At 47.1% G+C, this 19,577-nt stretch overlaps 1 protein-coding gene across 1 annotated transcript in view; it reads right to left on the reverse strand.

The window, feature by feature from the left end:
• The window catches only part of UGP2 (UDP-glucose pyrophosphorylase 2), a 476,638-nt gene extending 457,398 nt beyond the window's left edge, over window positions 1-19,240 (reverse strand). The window contains exon 1 of the mRNA XM_078649432.1: window positions 19,123-19,240. Within this exon, the coding sequence (XP_078505558.1) occupies window positions 19,123-19,186 (64 nt within the window). The 5' untranslated portion in view covers window positions 19,187-19,240. The remainder of the gene's footprint in view (window positions 1-19,122) is intronic.
• Window positions 19,241-19,577: the final 337 nt, after the last annotated feature.

Here is a 19,577-nt window from a genome sequence, read left to right on the forward strand (position 1 = left end):
GCTATTTTACCCGTAACAGCCAGTGAGAGATCTTTCCAAAAGTGTATGGAGGATCTGATGCCAGCCATCAGTTTGCGGTAATTGCCTTCGTAAATGTCCTGTGGTGTGTGATATAGCAGGATCCTAAGTATAGTACTGCCTGGGAGCTCCATGAGATGTTGACGCTGCCCAGTCTCAGGGGGCAATGGGGCATGGCCTGTATCAGGGGGTATATGGTGGATTTGGACCAGTTGACTCTTAGTCCCGCCACCTCCTCAAAATCCTGCAAGATGGTGGCCATGCCTGTGTTCTCCTGGAAGTAGTAGTTGCGTATGTGTTCCGCCGGACTCCGGGTCGTCGAGACAGTCCCTGGGGAGACGCCAAGTGGGGACAGGAGGGCGGGGTGGGCGCTACTGGAGTGTGATTGTGTGGGCGTCGTGGTCCGATAGGGTCCTACCTAGGTAGTCAGTGTCAGAAATGGTGAGCAGGATAGCGGGAGAGCAGAGGAAGCTGTCCAGGCGCACCTTGAGGTCGTGGGGCACCGAGTGGAACAAATAAAGTCTGGTGGTGGGGTTCTGAGAGCACCAAGCATCAGTTAGGGACCAATGCGCATCCCATGTTGTGAATCGTTTTGACTGTACTGCGATGGGAGATGCTGGGTGAGGGGGAGAGGACCTATCCAGTGCTGAATTTTGTACGCAATTATAGTCCCCTCCCAGAATCCAGGATGCTTGTGTGTATGTACTGAGGGGGAAGGAGAGCGCGTCCCAGAATCTGCTTTGGTCTGCGTTGGGCCCATATATATTCCCCAACAGCACTGGCTGCCCGTCTAGCAGTCCCTGTAGAATGGCGTAGCGTCCATCCGGGTCGATGGTGCGGGATTGTTCTTGGAATGGGAACCCGGGTCGTATCCATATAAGGGTGCCCCGGGCAAAGGCTGAATAGGTAGTGGCGCAAAGGATTCCCCGCCATCACTTGTGCAGCTTTGCTACTTCTCCTAGAGGTGAGGTGCGTCTCTTGCAAGAACGCGATCTGTGCATGGTGGAGTTTGATATAAGCGTATACGGAGTAACGCTTGCGCGCGGTGTGCATACCTCGCACATTCAGTGTGAGGAGGGTGGTGGTGGTGGTACCTTCATGTGCCATCGGTATATGTGTAGGGCAAAGGGGGTTAAAGGGGTGTTTGGGCTCTCCTGTAAGCTTTGAGCTCTGGTGCGTCCCTCAGGTGTTTGCGCTGCTTGGGTGCCTATGTAACTATTCGGCGGCGTGGCGGTGGGGACACAGTGCAGTGTAGGCCTGGTCAGTGGGAAGGAAAACTAGGGGTGGGGGGCAAAACAACCCCAATGCTGGGGACCTATCGTCAACGGCGACACGTCCAAACTAGCTCTTGTTTGTTTGAGAGCATGAAAATGTTGTGGGGGTGGCGGTCCGTGTGGTAGCTCGGTGGGTGGGCTGTGCATGCTATCTATGGTCGCCCGCTGGCTCATGTGAGTTTGTGAAGGCAGGATAGTACCAGGGTTGCGCGTGGGTGCTTGCGCTATGGGAACTACCTGTGCCATTACGTAGAAGACTCCACCCTCCTCCCGTTACCTCCAATGAATTGCAAAGGTTCCGTTAAATCAACTCATCAGCAGTTCGCGGGGTGACCGAGGGTAGAGCCACCGTGTCCACCCCAGAATGTGTTTCCTCGCTGTCCTCTCCCTCATCCGAAGAAAAGAGGTGTGGGGCCCGTTCAATGTCCGTTGCAGGGGGAAGTGGGGAAGATGCTCGCCGCTGCCTTCAGGGCCCTGCGTCGTGCTTGAACAATTTGTTCTAGGTCGGGTGACCCCAGAGTGCGTGAGAGCGATGTGGTGTTGTCTTGTCGGTTGCGACGTCTTCTGGGACCTGGTGCCCTCGAGCGTTGTTCGTGGGCGTTTTCTGCATTGCTGCCTGTGGTACAGTTCTGATCCGCCCAGTCGTGTGCCTCCTCTGGAGACGTAAAGAAGTGAGTGGTGCCATTGTGTATGACTTTAAAGCGGGCACGGAACAACAGGGAGTATTGTATTTTTTCTGCTCGCAGACGTCGCTTTACTTCTAGGAAGGAGGACCTTTGTCGTTGGACCGCCCGAGAATAGTCCGGGAAGAGCATAATGATTTTGTTCTCAACCTAGAGTGGCCCAGTCTGACGGCCCGCTCTCAGGACCACATCCCGGTCTCGCTCGAAAGTCGAGGAATTTCGCCAGCATTGGACGTGGCAGGGCACCTGGCTGGGGACGATGCACTGGAACGCAGTGGGACCTTTCGATGGAGAAGAACGCTGTCCGCTCTGCGTTGGGAGAGAAAGATTTGGTACAGGCCTCCATGCATCTCACTGCGTCCGCCGCTTCGATTCCTTCAGGTAGGCCAAGGACGCGTACATAGCAGCATCTCGACCGCCCATCCAGGTAGTCTATGCGCTCTTCCATGGTGGACATGCAGCCAATCAAACTTTGTATCGAGTCCTGGTGCATCTACACTATGGGCTGCATGGTGGAGACTGTTTTTTCGTTGTCCGTAACCTTGTCCGCCAGCTTGCGGTGATCCTCGAGGAGGAGGCTAATGTCCGTCGTTAAGGTGCCCAGTTGTTGGGCCATGGATAACCTAGATTGTTCTATGGCTGCCAGCATTCTGTCCAGCTTGTCCGAGAGGGGATGATCCGCTGTTGTTGCAGTGTCCTTGGAGTTGCCTGGTGGAAGCGTCCAAAGCGGACCCTTGGGTCACCGCCGCTACTCTGGGTTTGCCCATTGCGTTGGTTGTGGCGCCACGGGCGTGGCGGGTGGTGATGCCGAATTAGGGTTGTTGCCTCTCCGCGGATTTCAATGGAATCAGTGTAACGATGACGGCTCCCGCCGGTCTCCAGCCACGGGTGAGCAACCGGTGTCTCCAGAGGGCAATAGTGTGGGTGCAGTCCCAGTCGTCAGGACCGTGGTGCGTGGCACCCCTTTGGATTCTGACATCAGCAGCAGCCGGGGAAAGGGGGGGGGGGGCGTTTTTGTTGTGTTTGTTGCTGCCAGTTATTCTCCAGTATCTTGTGAGGAGGTAACGGGTGCTGCCCGAGTCAGTGCAGCATATATCTGCGGCGGCACCACACTTTTCACATGGAATCCTCTAGGTGGTTATGCCTGTGATCATAGGCCGGTGGACTCCATAGTAGGGTCAGGCAGGCTCCCTCTGCAGCTTTTCCTGCGCGGATTATGGCCCTCGCCGGACCCCAGCCGCGGGTGAGCTACCGGCCAAAGTGCGGTTACAGTCCAAGGTGCCAATGTCGTGGTGCGATGCGCCTACTCGGATTCCGGGATCAGCAGTCGCGGGGGGCTGCCATCTTTAAGTCAGGCAGGTCACCCAATGGCCGCGACCCCCGGCGGGAATCTCAGTGCAAGCAGGGCCCTCCCCATACCCCCCGGTTCAATCAGGGGACTCTATCGGCCTCACCCGTGCATCGGCCGCAGCTTAAGGTCGTGGGGTGCAGGCCACAGGGACAGGACACACACGCCAGGTCCGGCCACCGGAGAGCCCCAACGAGGCTGAACCCACCGGCGTCGGCGCCCGTGGACCGTCCTCGCCTGTTGGGTCACCCCCGGCTCCTCCCGGCCTCCACTCGGTTCCGGCGGGCTTCAGGTAGGGAGTCCTGGCCACCAGTGTGATGCGGAATAAAGAGGATGCGGGCGGTGAGGGTTGGTCACTCCATGTGCGCGCCTCTGCTATGGTGTTGTGGCTCTGCACCCCCTGGACCGCGGGTTCGTCTCCCTCATTTCTATGTCCTCCGTCCCTCGCCTTAAGTGACCTTGGAGTGTCGGGGGTCCTTCTCTGGGTCTCTCCGGGTCCACGGCGGGCTCAGCAGTCTAAGCAGGGATCCGCAGAGGGGGCAGGTGCCATCTTGTGTTCAGTGCTGTTTCCTCGCTTAAAAGGCCATTTTCCCCGCTGCGGCTTTTCAGTCCGGGCATGGATGTCGGTGTTGGGTGCCTCAGGCATTCTGATGTCGCTGGGTGTAGATTAGGACCAGATGGGCGCAGTGTAAGTAGCCGAGTTGAAAGCTCGATCACGGAGCCTCAGCAGATCGCGTCCGCCTTGGTGACCATTTTGGCCACGCCCCCCAACAAAAAAGGGGTTTAACAAAGAAACATTTAGTATCTGTGCATTGAGAATGAAGACAATATGCCATACTTTAATAAGCTTGTTTTACAGTATAATACGTAATGCTTTAATAAGATTTCAAGCTTTGTTACATGCATTCCACAATATGAAAACTTTGTTCGTAAAACTATGATCTAATATCAGTCTTTAATTTCAGACAATTCAGACACCACATAAAGGGTACCCGGCCTACTAAGCAGTTTTTTTGGCTTTCTGGATCCTAGTTTGCAGTTTTGTCACTAAGGATCTTCTGTTCTTCCTGTTTTACCATGCGACTTCCAAAACTTTCCCAATAAGTGACAAGAAGTTTATCCGCATATAAAAAGAGGCAGTTTGTACTGAGTACATGCCTATTTTAGCACAATTGTATTATGTTCTAAAAAAATCCATATGCTGATGTAATACTTCAAAGTAGCAGTGTGGAGTTTGCATTAGGAGATTAATGCATAATGTTAGCCTCCGTGTCTTTAATGAAATTCAGATTCTCTTGGCATGAAAATTAGGAGAATCTATATTCTTCACAAACCAAAAGAGGATATATGAAGTAGATAACACAATAGGTAAGCTGATAGCCTGGCTCAGTAGAAAAGAGATGGGGACGAGGTGGATAGACACGACTAAAAATGGAATGGGGAAGAAGTAAGGGAAGATGAGGGTACTGTCCAGGTCTTCACAAGTTATTTTGAGCAGATGTACATTGACAAGGATGCGGAGGCAGATATGTCGCGCAAGAAGTGGCATGGCAGATAACAACTCTACAATTAACAGGCAATTAGGTAGCAGCATATCTGGACAGCCCTAGTGTGATCAAAGAAATGGAGGAGGTGATAAAAACTTCAGATGAGCTATACCCTGGGACTGAATGACCTCCGGGGAATCCTATAAAACATTTGCTTTACTGTTATGGACAAGCTTATTAGATTTGCTTAATGAAGCTAGGGAAGTAGGGCACCTGATGACCTCAGGAAAGCAAAAATACAAGGGATTCACAAGACAGAGAAGGAGTGTTCATCCTACCAACACTTGGTACACCCAGTTCAAAGCAGGTTTATCCAGACTCATTCTACGTGACTCAAAGAATGCAACATCAGATGGAGTGGTGGAGAAGGAGGTACAAAGCTAAAGTTATCCTGTCTTTTAATGCAGAGAAGGTGTTGGAAGCCTTCAAGACAGGACTGAGGTTCAGAGCTGTGGTTAAGCTGCTATACACTGACCCAATAGCAGATGTTCAGGTGAATGTACCAGTTTCAAACTTCAGTCAGGCACACACCAGGGCTGCCACCTCTCACTGCATTTATTCACCCCAACAGTTGAACGTCTGGCATGCTGGGCCCATAAACATTGGGGATTAGCCGAGTTCTGAACAAAATCGATTGGGAAAAGCAAGATACCACTCTACATGGATGATATCCTCCTTTGTGTGTCTGGACCGAGCTCCATGATCCCAACTGCTAATGGAACTTTTTTATAAGTTCCGGCGACCCTCTAGATATATGATCAACTGGCAAAAGTCAGTGATGTTCAGGACCTGGGAATGACAGTAGGAAGGCTCAATCAGAGGTAGCGACAAAGTTCAGCAAACATCAAAGTTTTCATCCACAATACCATTGAAATCTCCTACTACTACTGTGAGCCCATGGGGAAGGTCTTCTAATAAGCTTCCCAATACATGTAGGGTTTCCTTAGTAGGATTTGCTTAGTAAGGAGTTTAAAAAAAACAAGGGCCTGTCTGTAACTTGTAAGTATCACCCTACGCTATCTGTGTGCCCCAGAGATATCACCTATCGAAAAGAAGTAAGTTTGCCACCCACCTTCATCCTCCCATGAACAACGAATGAAAAACTTTTATGTAACCATATCGCTCCAAAAAAATTCAGTTAGTGTCCATTTGATGTGTTTCCTTTCGAAGAAGAGGACATCCTGGATAATATCATTGAAGCCATTAACATGCGTAGATAACGTGGTAGATACTATTTTGATTAGCGTGCTGCAGCTTGAGCTCCATAGGGTCCGATGTAGTGGTGAAACGTGTCAGGTAGTTCCAATTTGGCTGTGGCAGGAGGTTCTATATTACAAAAAAAACCATGTCACTGCTAGGCGCATTGCTATCCCCTCAGTCATGTGAAGTCTAGCATCTAGCATTAGTACACTGTCACAACAACAAAAACTTCAAACTCCAAACAAAACATTTCTCCCAACACCTCACCACCCTCTACACTTCCACCCCCGATGCACAGATCACCTTTGAATAACACTGATCTCAATAAGGAGTGAAAACCTCGAGTGTGCTAAGTAGACCAACTCCCAACCTCACCAAACAGCCCTGAATTATCAAATATTAAGTAGGTAGAATATGCCACTGAGATATAAACGGCATGGCCATATGTTAAGAGGGGATGGGTAACCCTTTCCCTGCCCATGGGTGCATGGTGTGGAGATGAGGCAAAGAAGAAAGAGAGGCCAGAATCATTTAGACTCAACAGTATAGGAATGAAGACATAAGATTAGCAGAGAGATCAACGAATTACGAAATGCAAAACAATAAAGTAATTCTTTTGGCGTTGATTGCAGCCTCTCTAAAGTTGCAATCACTGCCAAGAGTCTCTCTCATTATCAGGTTCTCTAGAATCAGAACGTATACTGTTCACAGAATTACTTGTGGCACAGCAGGAACAACTTCTTTGACCACTTCTTTCTTTGGGGGATGCCACCAACATGTATCACGCCATGTCTCCAATACGCCTGCGAAAACCTTCCTCTCCTCCATCCAGTCCAAATGGGCCGTCTCCGACATATCAAAGAAATGGTTACTTTCCCAAAATCTGAACTTGAACTGCACAGAATCGAGAAAAACAGTCAAAACTGCACAGCACACAGTTTTGCTTGACCACTAAAGGACAGTCTGTGCTGCTGAATCAAGTGTGAATAGTCTAGGAAAAGAATCACTGTGGTAGAGTCGAACAATACCTCCCCCACACTGCAGGCTGCATAGAGATTGCATCATTCTCCATACATTAAAGCGGCCCTGCAATTATGAGGTTGGGCACCAGGGGGAGGGCTAGGCGACAGCACATGTTGTATCTCTCAAAAACAAGTCATAATGAAGTCTTCGGAGGACATCCAGGTGTGTAGCCAAATTAGGGGGGGGGGGCGGTTCAGAGCATGTTCCATCCATTCCCTCCAGGATTTCAACAACTCTGAAATAATGCCGGCAGGTACCCACTTCTACATCCTTAACTCTGTCCTCCAGTTACCTTCTTGTTGTGGTGAGATGAGAGACCATGGTTTAAAGAACCTGAAACATGACCGCTGTCAAATAGTCGAGACCATCTACTTCAGTGAGACTATCAGTCACATTGGAGTAATCCTGGTGGAGCAAAAACACCAGGAGGTCCTCAAAATGTTTACCTTTCAGGCAAACACCTCATCTCGAGCGGCCTGTGTAGCCAATGAGCTCATTTAGACCACCAGGAATTTTCGCAGTGGACAACCTAGTTTTTCAACTTTTACGGTGAGTGAGACTTATTAACCAAGTCTCGCTCACAGTAAGGGCACAGTAATTGGATTGGGCATGCTAACTGCCAAATTCCCCCTTTTAAGATGAGGGCTACTGCTGTGCTGCTAGGGTAACTGGGTTGGTTACACATGAGCACATGCATGTGCAGGCTGAACATGTGTGACTGCTACCACTGTGCACAGCCTGATATCTGCACACTGGTAACCTGGGCCAGAAGGATTGGTACTGACCTAGGGTAGGCCTTATAATGTGAGGGGGCATGTATAGTGTAGTGCTTAATGAGGATCGGTGATGCTTGCACTGGGTTTATATTACAGGCAAAACCTGCCCTGAAGGTCAATTTTGCAATACTTGGGTATACAGGGTCCAGTAAGGTAACAATCTGGGAATAAAAATGCACCCAGATTTTGAATTTACAGTCCCCAATAACCCTCATCTCCATCTTCTGGCACTACAAGATTTCTCATGTTTCCCTGGCGCAGCTCATCAGATTCTAGGCCTTTGTCACACCTTGCTGGGCTAAGTTAAATTACTTTGCTCCCCAGTGGAGGGTCAAAGACTTCCCCTCATGACAATACAATTAACAGTGCATCGTCCAGTTCCTGCAAAAGGAAGCACTTGGGACAAAATCTGCATCTGATAATTAGCTTGACACACTGCACCTGACTGGGACTGCCTATGACCAACTAGAACAAAAGAGGAAGGCCAGACAATTTTAGTGGGAAGTGGTCTGGCAACTGGGTTAGCTAGGGGTGGATATAAGGCTCTCAAAGGAGATCTTACGAAAGACAAATTGAATTTGCTATTTTAGATTGTTCCAGAATGCTGTGAAGTATGATTGGGAGAGGAAAGAGGGGTGATGTGGCATCACTTGAAGGTTCTTACATTCCCTGCTTACCTCTATATTCACTAGAGATTAACTAGCTCCATGGGTATAACAAAAATATGTGTATCGGCTGGAAATGATGGCGCTCACAGTATCACAAAAAGTAAAAATCTGTTGTGTCAATGTCCATACGTGTCTGGTGCTGCTGGAAGGAGAAAGAACCACCAAGTCTTCCTCTGCTGAACAAATTCCAAATGTAAGAAAGAATTTTCCGAACATTCAGGCAATGAACAGTTGAGGTTGTGGTTTCAACATTTGTTCTTTATTGAACTGCCAATATTGCATTCTGCCCTCGCCAACACATCTTTCATCTATTGCTGACTCGATCGGTGACAGCAGACTTCATCTGAGCTAGTCAGGAGGATACACACACGAGTACTCTTCTCCAGACTGTACACATTTAGACCACTAATGCCCCACATGAGGCAGTGGGGCCACACAAGCTACCGACCATGTTCATCCTACTTCTATCCAATAACATTACTCACCTCATAACTAGCCCTGAAGAAGTCTGCTGTCTTTGAGTCAGCAATAGACTAAACATGTGTTGGTGAGGGAAGAATTGAATAATAAGATTTCAATAAAGAACACATTGAAATCATGACCTAACTGTTGATTTTCTGAGTGCTCGGAGAATTCTTTCTAGCTCCATGGGTAAGCCCCATCAAACAGTATGCCTCGATTCTGGTAACAGAACAGATAGCACATTTACAGTATCCCTGCCATTATTTTAGTGTTGATGCTATCAAACTGCCATCTGCTGAACTGGGGACTGAAACAACTTGCACAAGTACAAATAAACGAAATTCGAGAGTAGGCATAAAGAACATCACTCTTCGAAAATTCAACCTTTTTCTAAAAGGAGCAGAGGGCGTTCAAAGCACCTGTTATAGTGAATCACGTTCATGACATTGGCCTGATTGGAAGCGCCTGTTGACTATAGTGAGAAGTGTCTCCTGGTGATGCTACATAACCGACAATACCAGTAGAAAGATACAAGACCCATCTTAAATAGTCGAAAGACACTTTTGCATAAGAAGAATCCCGAGGAATGGAGTTAACCCGTTGTGATCTGGATCCAACTATACAGCAGCTCTAATAGGAAGTGGCATCAATATGCATCTGTGCACTAATGTTGAAAGTTCAATCTAAATTTATTATTGACAGCATCACTTTCTTACAGACACCATGATAAATGCGTTTTTACTTGATTTCTACGTGCGTGATATTAAATGTTATACGTATTCATTAAAATTATCAATTATAATAGCAGTTAAAACAAGCATTGGCATAGCCAATAGGTCTCGCCTTTGGGACCTTATATGTGTTTACCCATGCAACAGTTGATGTTGTTGCACCAAGGATATTGTGCTGCATAACTAAATACTAATAAGGTCTCAAAGGCGAGACCTATTGGCTATGCCAATGCTTGTTTAAAGGGGGTTTCAAAACGGGTCTCTATCAGGCTCTGTTTTGTGCCCTGGCACAGGAGGTACTGGAGTGACATTGATGTGCGTGTTCCCAGACTGCGCACTTCTCACTAGTGGAGAAGTTACGGCATGACGTCATGCTGGGTGAGTGTTGTAAGGGAAGAGAAATCCTTTAAATAGAGTGATTTCTCTTCTCTTTTTGAAACACAGAAGCAGCAACATTGTCGTGGGGTCACCAGGGCTTTAAGAGGAAGCTTTTTTAATATTATATACAAGCCATAGTTGCTGTTTACTTATCTTATGCCGCTAACAGCCACTGACAAAGCCTATAGTACTGACATGTTGTAGGTATGATGTTACTTTTAGTATTATGTATCTGGATGCAATGACAGAAACAGAAAAATAGAAGTCGGGCAGTACACTATTGTATGCACAGATTTTTAGCTTTAGTGTTTTAAGCCACGCCCTTAATTACATTGGCCACGCCCCTTGGAGAGACCACCCACCGCCCCAGTTTTTTTATCCCACTTAAAGCCCTGAACAAACGTCAATGTCAAGTGCATATCTGAAACTAAATCCTAGAAGAAAGAAATACAACATTATTGCCAAAATCAGCTCCCACATCTATTATTATATTTTTATTTATTATTATATTTATATTTATAGAGCGCGCAGCTACCCGGAGGTTTCCCGGCGCTATGGACAGGATGAAAAAGGACCTAGCAAAGTGAGATTTAGGGCCTGGAGTAGAGAATAGACTATTGGTTAAACAGCCACGTTTTTAGATCCCTACGAAATTTGAGGTAGCTGGGTTCTGTGCGAAGGTGATGGGGGAGAGAATTCCAGAGGGAGGGCGCTAGATAAGAAAAGGAACGTCCGCCCATTCTAGCTCGCTTTATCCTAGGTACCTGAAACTTATGCTGGTTTGAGGAACGAAGGACACGTAAAGGGCAGTATTGGTGAACTAGAGTTCTAAGATAGGGTGGTGCCCTGCCTGAGTTGATTCTGTGCATATAGCACATGGCTTTGAACTTTGTGCGACTTTCAATTCGGAGCCAGTGAAGGTTTCGTAAGGGGGTTGATGTGGAGGATTTGTTAGGCAGTTTGCAAAGTAACCTAACCGCTGCGTTTTGTACCATCTGTAGTTTCCTCGTTACTTCCTTGCTGGCACCTAGGTACAAGATGTTGCCGTAGTCCAGTCTAGATGTTATTAGAGCCTGGACTACGGTTTTTTGTGTGTCCTGAGGAAGCATCCATATAATCTTCCTGAGCCACTTTAGGATAGTGAAACAGGTCGAAGCAACTCTGACCACTTGTTGCTTCATGGACATTTGGTCATCAAAAATTATGCCAAGGTTGCGGGCAGTTTTAGAGGGGGAAGGAAGAGGACCCATCTGGGACGGCCAATGATGTGGGCCCCACAGAGCTGCATTGTTACCAAAAAGTAGGTGACAGGATTGACTCAAACAGCCTGCAACTAGATGGAATTACTGCACAAAGGTCTTCGCTTCATCATTGACCTAGACTTTTATGCGTGAAACGCACTTTGTAACAAACAAAACACACACACACACACATCGGCCTACTCTCCTAAGTAAAGTAAACCCAGAGTAAATGTAAGCAAACCAGATCTACCAGGCAAGTCCTGATTCTCTCTAGTTAGTGTAGTGGCAACGATCTGCTTGCAGGCGTCCCTAACCCACTCTTTCCATGAATGAAAATCATCTCCCAATCGGCTGCTGATTGTGAGAAATCGCTGAAATTCGGACACACGTCACCAAGGCTCCTGATCCCAGCCCACTTCATTCATCTTCAAGATCTGCCTACAACCCACTAATGGTTTGTGTCATCCCTCTGAGCTGAAAAACTGAACATCAGCAAAAAACAAGACACAGCAAGAGGAACGTTTCAAGATTTCGGGACAAACCCTTTCCTGTATGTGCTCCTCACCAGCCACACTTGTCGTCGCTTATGGACATAAAAATTCAAATCTTCAAGAAGCATTTAAACTACTAGTTAAGGGATGCGATATGCCTTGAGGCGCTTCAGTTTCTGCATCCCTTTCACTCCTGATAAAAATTTACACAATCGTATTTCTTTTTTTTACCTATATCTGCATGCGATGCGTCTGCTTGTAAAGACTTCTGTTGCAGCTCTGCTCGATTTGAGCCATATAAATAACCATACACAAGCAGTGGCTTATTTTTCTGTTCCCCAAAATATGTGTATTGAATCTTTTAAAGTTGTATAACTTATTGTGTTTTATCATGACATGAAGTTTCTAATGGCTGATTAATTCAACAATAAAGATTGCCTACGTGCCATACACAAAATGTGCATTATTAGCCCTCTGGCATTCTATGTTGGTCAATGGGCATCCTGTCTTTCCCAAGTTCCAATCTGTGTTAGACAAAGAGTGGGGTGGAGTTTTTAAGGAGTAACAATCCCAACTCCAGGCAGGGCATGGGGGTGGTGACTTCTCTCGTGCCTCACCTGTTAGTATCCCTCTAGCCGGGCGGCTAGCTCTATTTTGTTGATGGCCATCAAGGCCTTGCGGCCTACCGCCAGGGCTTTGCTTGTTGTGTAAGTGTTCGCCATGAGGTCAGTCACCTCTAGTACGTCCGCCTTCTCCAGCCGAGCCTTGCTGATGCCCGGGCATCCCTCAAGCAACCCCCCCTGGTTCAGCCTTGCCTTGAACCGCTTCAGCTCGTGCTCCAGCAGCTCATGCAGGACAGACTGCAGGACCTCCCGGGGAGATGGCGCAGTCATTGCTGAACTTGACGGCGGGCAGCTGAGGGTCAACTCAATATGGCAGGTTTGGGAGAGATGCAAACCCTCTTCCTTCCAGACTCTCTTTGGATCTGTGCTCGTCAGTGAACTTGGTAAAATCAGCACCAGGGGAATTTCCCCCACAATTGGTGGCGATATGGTTGGAGCCATCCCTATTTCTGGAAAGGAAGTCTTCGCACCCCGCCGTCTCAAGGCAAACTTTCGCTCACAACATGAAGATGTGCGTGCCCTGAGCACGTCCTTGACTGAAAGCAAAACTAGATTTTGCACAAGAGAGCAACTTCCTTCTCTGATGACTCATTTTTTCCGAATGTTACTTCACCACCACTGTTACAGCTTCCCGTAAACGTCTTGTATATATTATTTGACGAAAAGGGCAGCGAGTGAACGCATACAGTAAACATCCCCTAGGCTCGAAGAAGTGGCGAACACAAAAACAAAACAAGCAAATACATGAACGACTCAAAGGGGTCCATGTACAGATTTTACCTTGTGGGAGTGAACAGCGGCAGTCGCGATAATTGCTAACAGATGGCGCCGCTGCTCATTCCTGTAAGGTAAACGCCACACATGCACGAGAACTGATAGGATACAGTGAAAACATGCACGAGTTTCAACAAAAGCCTAGAGCGATTCCAAGGTGACACTCTAAAGCAGTGCTTGCGTGCTGCAAAGGCGAGACCTAAAAATGAACAAGCATTTGCAATGCAATAGGTCTCGCATTTGAGAGAGTTTAAGTTATTGGCTTTGTAAATGACAATGCCTTTTATTTATGTTTTAAAAACCAATACATAAATAAAAGGTGAGCTGGGAGTACATATATTTTCTTTCTCGTGGTTTGGATACTACAACCTATCAGAGTGGAGGTGATAAATATGATCACCTATGGGACTTCGTCTTAGAAAATTGTGATCTGTAATTGGTCGAAAGACGGTAGAACAGAAGGTAAACAAATAACCACGTGACCGGACATTATTTTCCGGTATTCTCGCCCTCGCGCAACAGTCACGGAAACGGATGAGTTAGGAAAATAACCGGATGTGGTTAGGAACGGCGGACCAGAGAGGAAACTAGTTTCAATACACAGGTGCTACTAATTGAATCTCTTTTGCCCGGGAGAATCGTTTTTGCAACGCAATGATTGGATATGAGATTGTATATATAGGACATTTGTAAAGGAAAAAACCGCTATCGGGATTTATCGAACCCGGGCGGGCAGAGAGAAGAGAAGGCTCCTATCTATCTGGTGAGTTAATCTAGAAGTGAGGAAAGATAGATTCGATTGAATGTAGTCATTCCAATATTAATAGGGCGTTCCCTTTATTTTTTCTTTATATTATAGATTCTGAGTTGAATAAGAAATGATGTGCGAGTAGAATATTGATATCATAGGGTGAGTAATGTTATCTTCATATTGGGATATATAATTGAGGATATAAAGTCTGGATTTTAACTGGAAAATAAAACTTATGTTAATATAGGCGCAATTATTGAAGAAGCCCCTTTTTTGAGGTATATAGTTGCTGAACTAAAGGCTGGACATACGGCAGATACATCCAGGGTAGGAAAGAGAAGGTATATATTTTTCTTTTAAAAAACGTTGTAAGACAGTTTTATTTTTGTAACAATGATCGGTTGATCACATTATTGAGGAACAGTATAGCAACCAAGAGTTGGGTACTGAGAGCTCTTATTTACATATTATGCTGTGGGTAACCTGTTGGAAGTACTGTATCATGCTACAGGATTATGAATAGCATGATTCATTCTCTATAATAAATGATGATAATATACTTTTAGATCGATAAGAAAATATAAGGTTGACGGAGGGAGCTGCAGACGGTTAAATACTTTGAAGGCTCGCAGACATTGGAAAGATTGTGAAAATAATAGGTTTAGGTGAGTCCTCAAATATGCATCATCAAAAAAAAAATTCAGTTCTAGGTAAAGTTGTGATATTAGTATAAATTTGGCAAGTGGTTGTTTTCGTGACCCTAGTGATATCTAGTTGGTTTAGACAGCACTCACTACAAATTCCCTTAAACTCTCTTCTCTCTTTTTTTTATAAATATGTTACTCTAGTTTAAATTTGGTATATGGTTGTCTACGTGATCCCAATTAGTATAATACATATGCTTCAAATTGTATATAGGTATGTTTACAAGCAGTATTTACCACGAATCTCCTTGTTTTTGTTTTAAAGAGATAAGAAAGTAACGAAGTATTGCTGGTTGGCACCGAATGGTTGCTATTGTACCAAATGGTTTTGATTTGTGTTACATGTACAGGAAATGTTATTTATATACACATTTTTTATGTTTATATTCACAGCCCTGATGACGTCCTAATTCCAGGACGAAACGCGTCGGCTGTAAAGAGAAAGATTGACCATATTAAGATCAACACAAAATATTTTCTGTTTTGTTTTTCTATCATTGAAACTGTGATGATAAAATTGTGTGATCTATGATGACAAAACTGTGATTAAATATTACCACGAGAAAGAAAATATATGTACTCCCAGCTCATCTTTTGTACATTGTTGGTCAGTATAGGGTTGGACGGTGCCCTAGGAACTGGTAGTAGTACAACTCAATATACTATAATTAAACTATCCCTCAGAGTGCACCCTAGGACACCCTACGTCGGCCCCTCTCTTTTTGAATACATAAATAAAAGGCACTGTCATTTAAAATGCCAATAGCTCAAACTCTCACAACTGCGAGACCTATTGCATTGCAAATGCTTGTTTAGCAGGGAGGTGTGTCTGAAGGAAGTTGATTGTGCAGGGAGGTTTGCCAAACTATAGGTTTGATTACACGTGGAGTTTGTGTTCACGTGGAAATCTATTGGCAAGAACTTGAGCCTGTATAGAGTTATATGAGCAGTGAACTGTGTCTTCATGGGGATGCAGCCGCATGGAGCTGTGCCCACAAACAATTGTGCCTGCAGGACACTGAATGCGCAGGTATGACTCTGCAAGGGTAGTTTTGTGGCAGGGTGCAGTTGTTTCTCAGTCAGCTCGTCTCACAGGGGGTTATGTCTGCAGAGTTGAGTGTGCAGGAAGTTGAGTGTGCAGGGAGTTAGGTGTGTGGAGAGAGCTGTCTACCTGCAGCACTGTTTGCACCGAGTTTTGTCTGCACAGTTTCGTGTCTGTGTGACATGTCGCGCCCACACGGACCTGTCACCTCAGGGAGTTTGCATGAAGCCGCAGGATCGCCCTACCTTGCAGTCGCTGAGGTTCTGCAGCACTTCCTTCCCTCCCGAGGTCCTGATCTCGATGCCAGCGACGCCGTTGCCCGTGGCCGACTGAGGGGGCCCCGGGTCCCCTTGCCTCTTCTCCTGGGGCACCTCCGACTTGCTGGGGCTGCGGGGGCTCCTGGCACCCTTCTGCCCCACTCCCAAGGCGCCGAAGTCCAGCGTCTTGGACTCGAAGGCCCCCCCCCACGCTGCTGAACATGCCCCCGTACTTCACCCGGGGCACCTGGGCAGTGGTGCCCGGCCGGGCCAGGTAGAAGGGCAGCTCCTCCTCCGGGTCCTCCTCCCGGGTCCGCCGGTTCCCCGAAGCCATGCTGGGAGGGTGGGAGTCTCAGGGGACAGAGGACGGGGGAGAAGAGAGCTGGGGGCGCAGGGATGGGGCTGAAAGTGGGGAGAACTGGGAGGGAGGGGCTGGTCGGTGATGGGTGGCGGAGCCGAGAGAGGCTGCTCAGAGGGAGGGCGGAGGGGGCTAGGACTCCGAGAGGATGAAAGAGCAGAGCGAGAGAGGTGCCAATAAGGCTGTGAGAGCGGGGAGTGACGAGCGCCGCACCGACAGGGACGGACGGAGGCTGGAGGGAGGAGAGAGCGGGCAGGGAGTGGAGGCTGAAGCAGAGAAGAGAGCAGGGTGGGACGGGGGCTTGAACAGAGAGGAGAGAAGAGCAAGCGGCGAGGGCGCCTGGAGGGCAGAAAAGGGAATGTGGAGGAAATTCGGATGTAGGAGGCTAGAGCTGAGAAGGGTGTAGGTAAACTCAGAAAGTGCGACGCAGGTAGGATAGGGAGCAACTAGTGGGATACTGATGAAGATGGGGTACAAGGAATGAAGAGATGCAAGTGTAGTAGGGGGAGTAGATGAAAGGAAGGCGTAGAAAGTTGAGACTGAGCGAGAGAGAAAATTAGAAACAGAAGTTTTAGAGGATGGGTGGTAGATAGTAGTGCAGACGAGAGCAGCCGGGTCACAAGAGGTCAGAGCCTGTGTGCTGTGAGGTAGTGGAGTAGGGCGTGTGGAGAGCAGCAGGGTTCCCGGAGGGCCACTTCAAAGAGATATTGGAAGTTTAAATCTGGAATATGCCGCTATAGTTGCCTCCACCTTTTATTTAATTGCTTCCTCGCGCCATATTTAAATTAGGGAGGGAGCCCACCCCTCGTGTGCCTTTAATTCACCACCGCCGCCCAGGAGTTAATTCAAGTCCCCGCCGGGCCGCCGCGCTGCCTGCGACGACCCGGAAGCGGTTGGCCAGCCGGCCAATTTCATCGCGGCCCCAACCGGAAGTCCCGCCCCATCGCGGCGAGAGAGCGAGAGCTGCCCGAGGAGCCACGAAGGCTCCTGATTGAGTCCCGGTCCCGAGATGGGGGACCGGGTGAAGAGCAGCCGGGCGCATGGGGAAGGCGGGGCTCTCATGTGGTGAGAGAGCCCCGCAAAGCGCTACCGCCGCCCGAGAGCCAGAACCGCCAGAACAGGTGAGTGTGTTGAGGGAGAGGAGGGGTGAGTGGGGGTGGGGTGTACGCGTGTGTGTCTGATTGAGTGTGTCTGTGCGTGCGTCTGTCTGTCTGCGTGTGTCTGTTTAAGGGGGGGTTCGTGTGTGTATATGTGCGCATGCGTGTGTGAGGCTTTGTTTGTGAATGGGAATGTGAGGCACGGCGACGTGCGCGCTCCCGAGGTCAAATCTCGGCAAGGGAAAGCGCGTGGAACTCTGCTGTACACATTCCCCGAAAAGTAACTACATAAGTTGTCTCGCCAGACAGCAAAGCTTCGCTTTGCTTTCGTCTAGGCGAGACCTAAAAAAGTGAACCCCCAAGATGTATACCCAACACGATTTGTATCTCAATTATTAATCTAAAAAATAAGTTACAGTTCGCGGGCAAAAGGCTGTGGTCGAGGCTTAGTCGGCAATGCTCTACGTTAGATTTGCAGGTTATCTACGTGAGATAAATTAGCACCACTGAATCTAAAAGGACATAGTTTACACAATGCGGATAGTTTGATACGAATTCCAACCACCTAAACCAACATTAGAGAGACACAGACTTGTTGAAAATAAGTTTTAAGTCCTGGTGACTGCGACAGGCTACTCCCTAAACCTCATGTTTACTAGTGCATACACAAGGCATACCAATATATATTAAACACAACCTGTAAGTATATAGCTATTCAAGTGGGCCCAACAAGGCCAGCTTCATGGAATGTATCCATAGATAAGACATCTGCAGCAAAGAGGCTTATTCGAAATTAACTGCGTGTTCGACTTTGTGCAAAACGCAAAATTGGACCAACTTTTTCGAGCAACGATATCGTTTATTAGATTATGTATGGTGCAAGAAATTCTGCTACATTGAATGATCACAAGCTAAAAAAAAAGGTCCAGTCCGAAGGAAGACCAAGAATGAAAGTGACAATGACTGAAAATAAACCAAATATTTGTTTACATATGTAAACAAATTACATCCTGGAATTAAATAAACCATATACTACATAACAAATTAACCAGCCTTGCTTACTGAGCATTCCAAGCACTTAACGCATAATTGCAACTACGCAATGAACATCGATATGTAGCACAGTCCCATTTGTATGGCTATTTATGGGGTTCTGTTGCTTGTAACTAAATTCCATCTCGGAGACTACTGTAAGGATACACTAAAAAAATAAACAAGTTCTACAGGCCAATAACGTGAAGACGTAAAAACTACTACTGGAGAAATGATAAAGCGGTTAATGTAGCAAAATCAGCACATCTTGAAAAACTAATTACGCTCTGTACCATCAGCTGAAGTGTGTGCTGCTGCTGTTACACCTTCTACAGCGCAGTTTCTGCATGTTATCGTACTCCCAAAGTGATTAATGCACCTTTTGAAATGTCAGTTGCACATCATTATATGTACAGTATTCCAATGATCTCACTTTTTTATATGCAACACCTGAAAACTCATTAAATACGATGCAGGGGACTTTCTCCATTCATAGCTATATAGCATACATAGGAAGGGAGACTGTTACAAACGCACTGCCTTACAAAGGTGATCTTGTCGGCTGGCGTGGCATAACACAAATCTAAGGTGACAGAAGGAGGGAGGCATAGGAATAATAAAGTGACCACTTGTCCGCTACTTACACGGACCGTCAGCAAATTCAGTGCAACCCTCCTTGTCCGTAGTTGAGTTTATAACGCATGCCATTTCTCCGTAATTTTAGCACTTCCGCGTCCCATAACAACCAATGCCAAGGCTGAATAGATTCTTCAAGCCGGCTGCGCGTGAGAGTCAATACTTATTGTCTAAAATGACCTGAGATTGGAGCACTGGCGGCATCTTAGCCAATGCTAATACGCGGTAGAATTCAGAAGTGCTCATTGGCTGTGGAGTAGGCTTATGCCTCCCCCAAGCAGTTTCTATTAAATCGAGGTTGATGCGAAAGACTCTGGCTTCTCAAGAATATCCAGGAGCCCACAGTCCGCCAGTCACACGGATGTCCTTTCTGTGACTCATTTCTGCCTGCTTCTTATTCGTTTTTCAGCTTGTTAAATCTTGTCTTTTTTACCTACCATAAGTGTTGGAATTAAACATTTAT

Source organism: Lissotriton helveticus, chromosome 6, assembly GCF_964261635.1.
Source record: "Lissotriton helveticus chromosome 6, aLisHel1.1, whole genome shotgun sequence".
Classification (NCBI taxonomy): domain Eukaryota; kingdom Metazoa; phylum Chordata; class Amphibia; order Caudata; family Salamandridae; genus Lissotriton; species Lissotriton helveticus.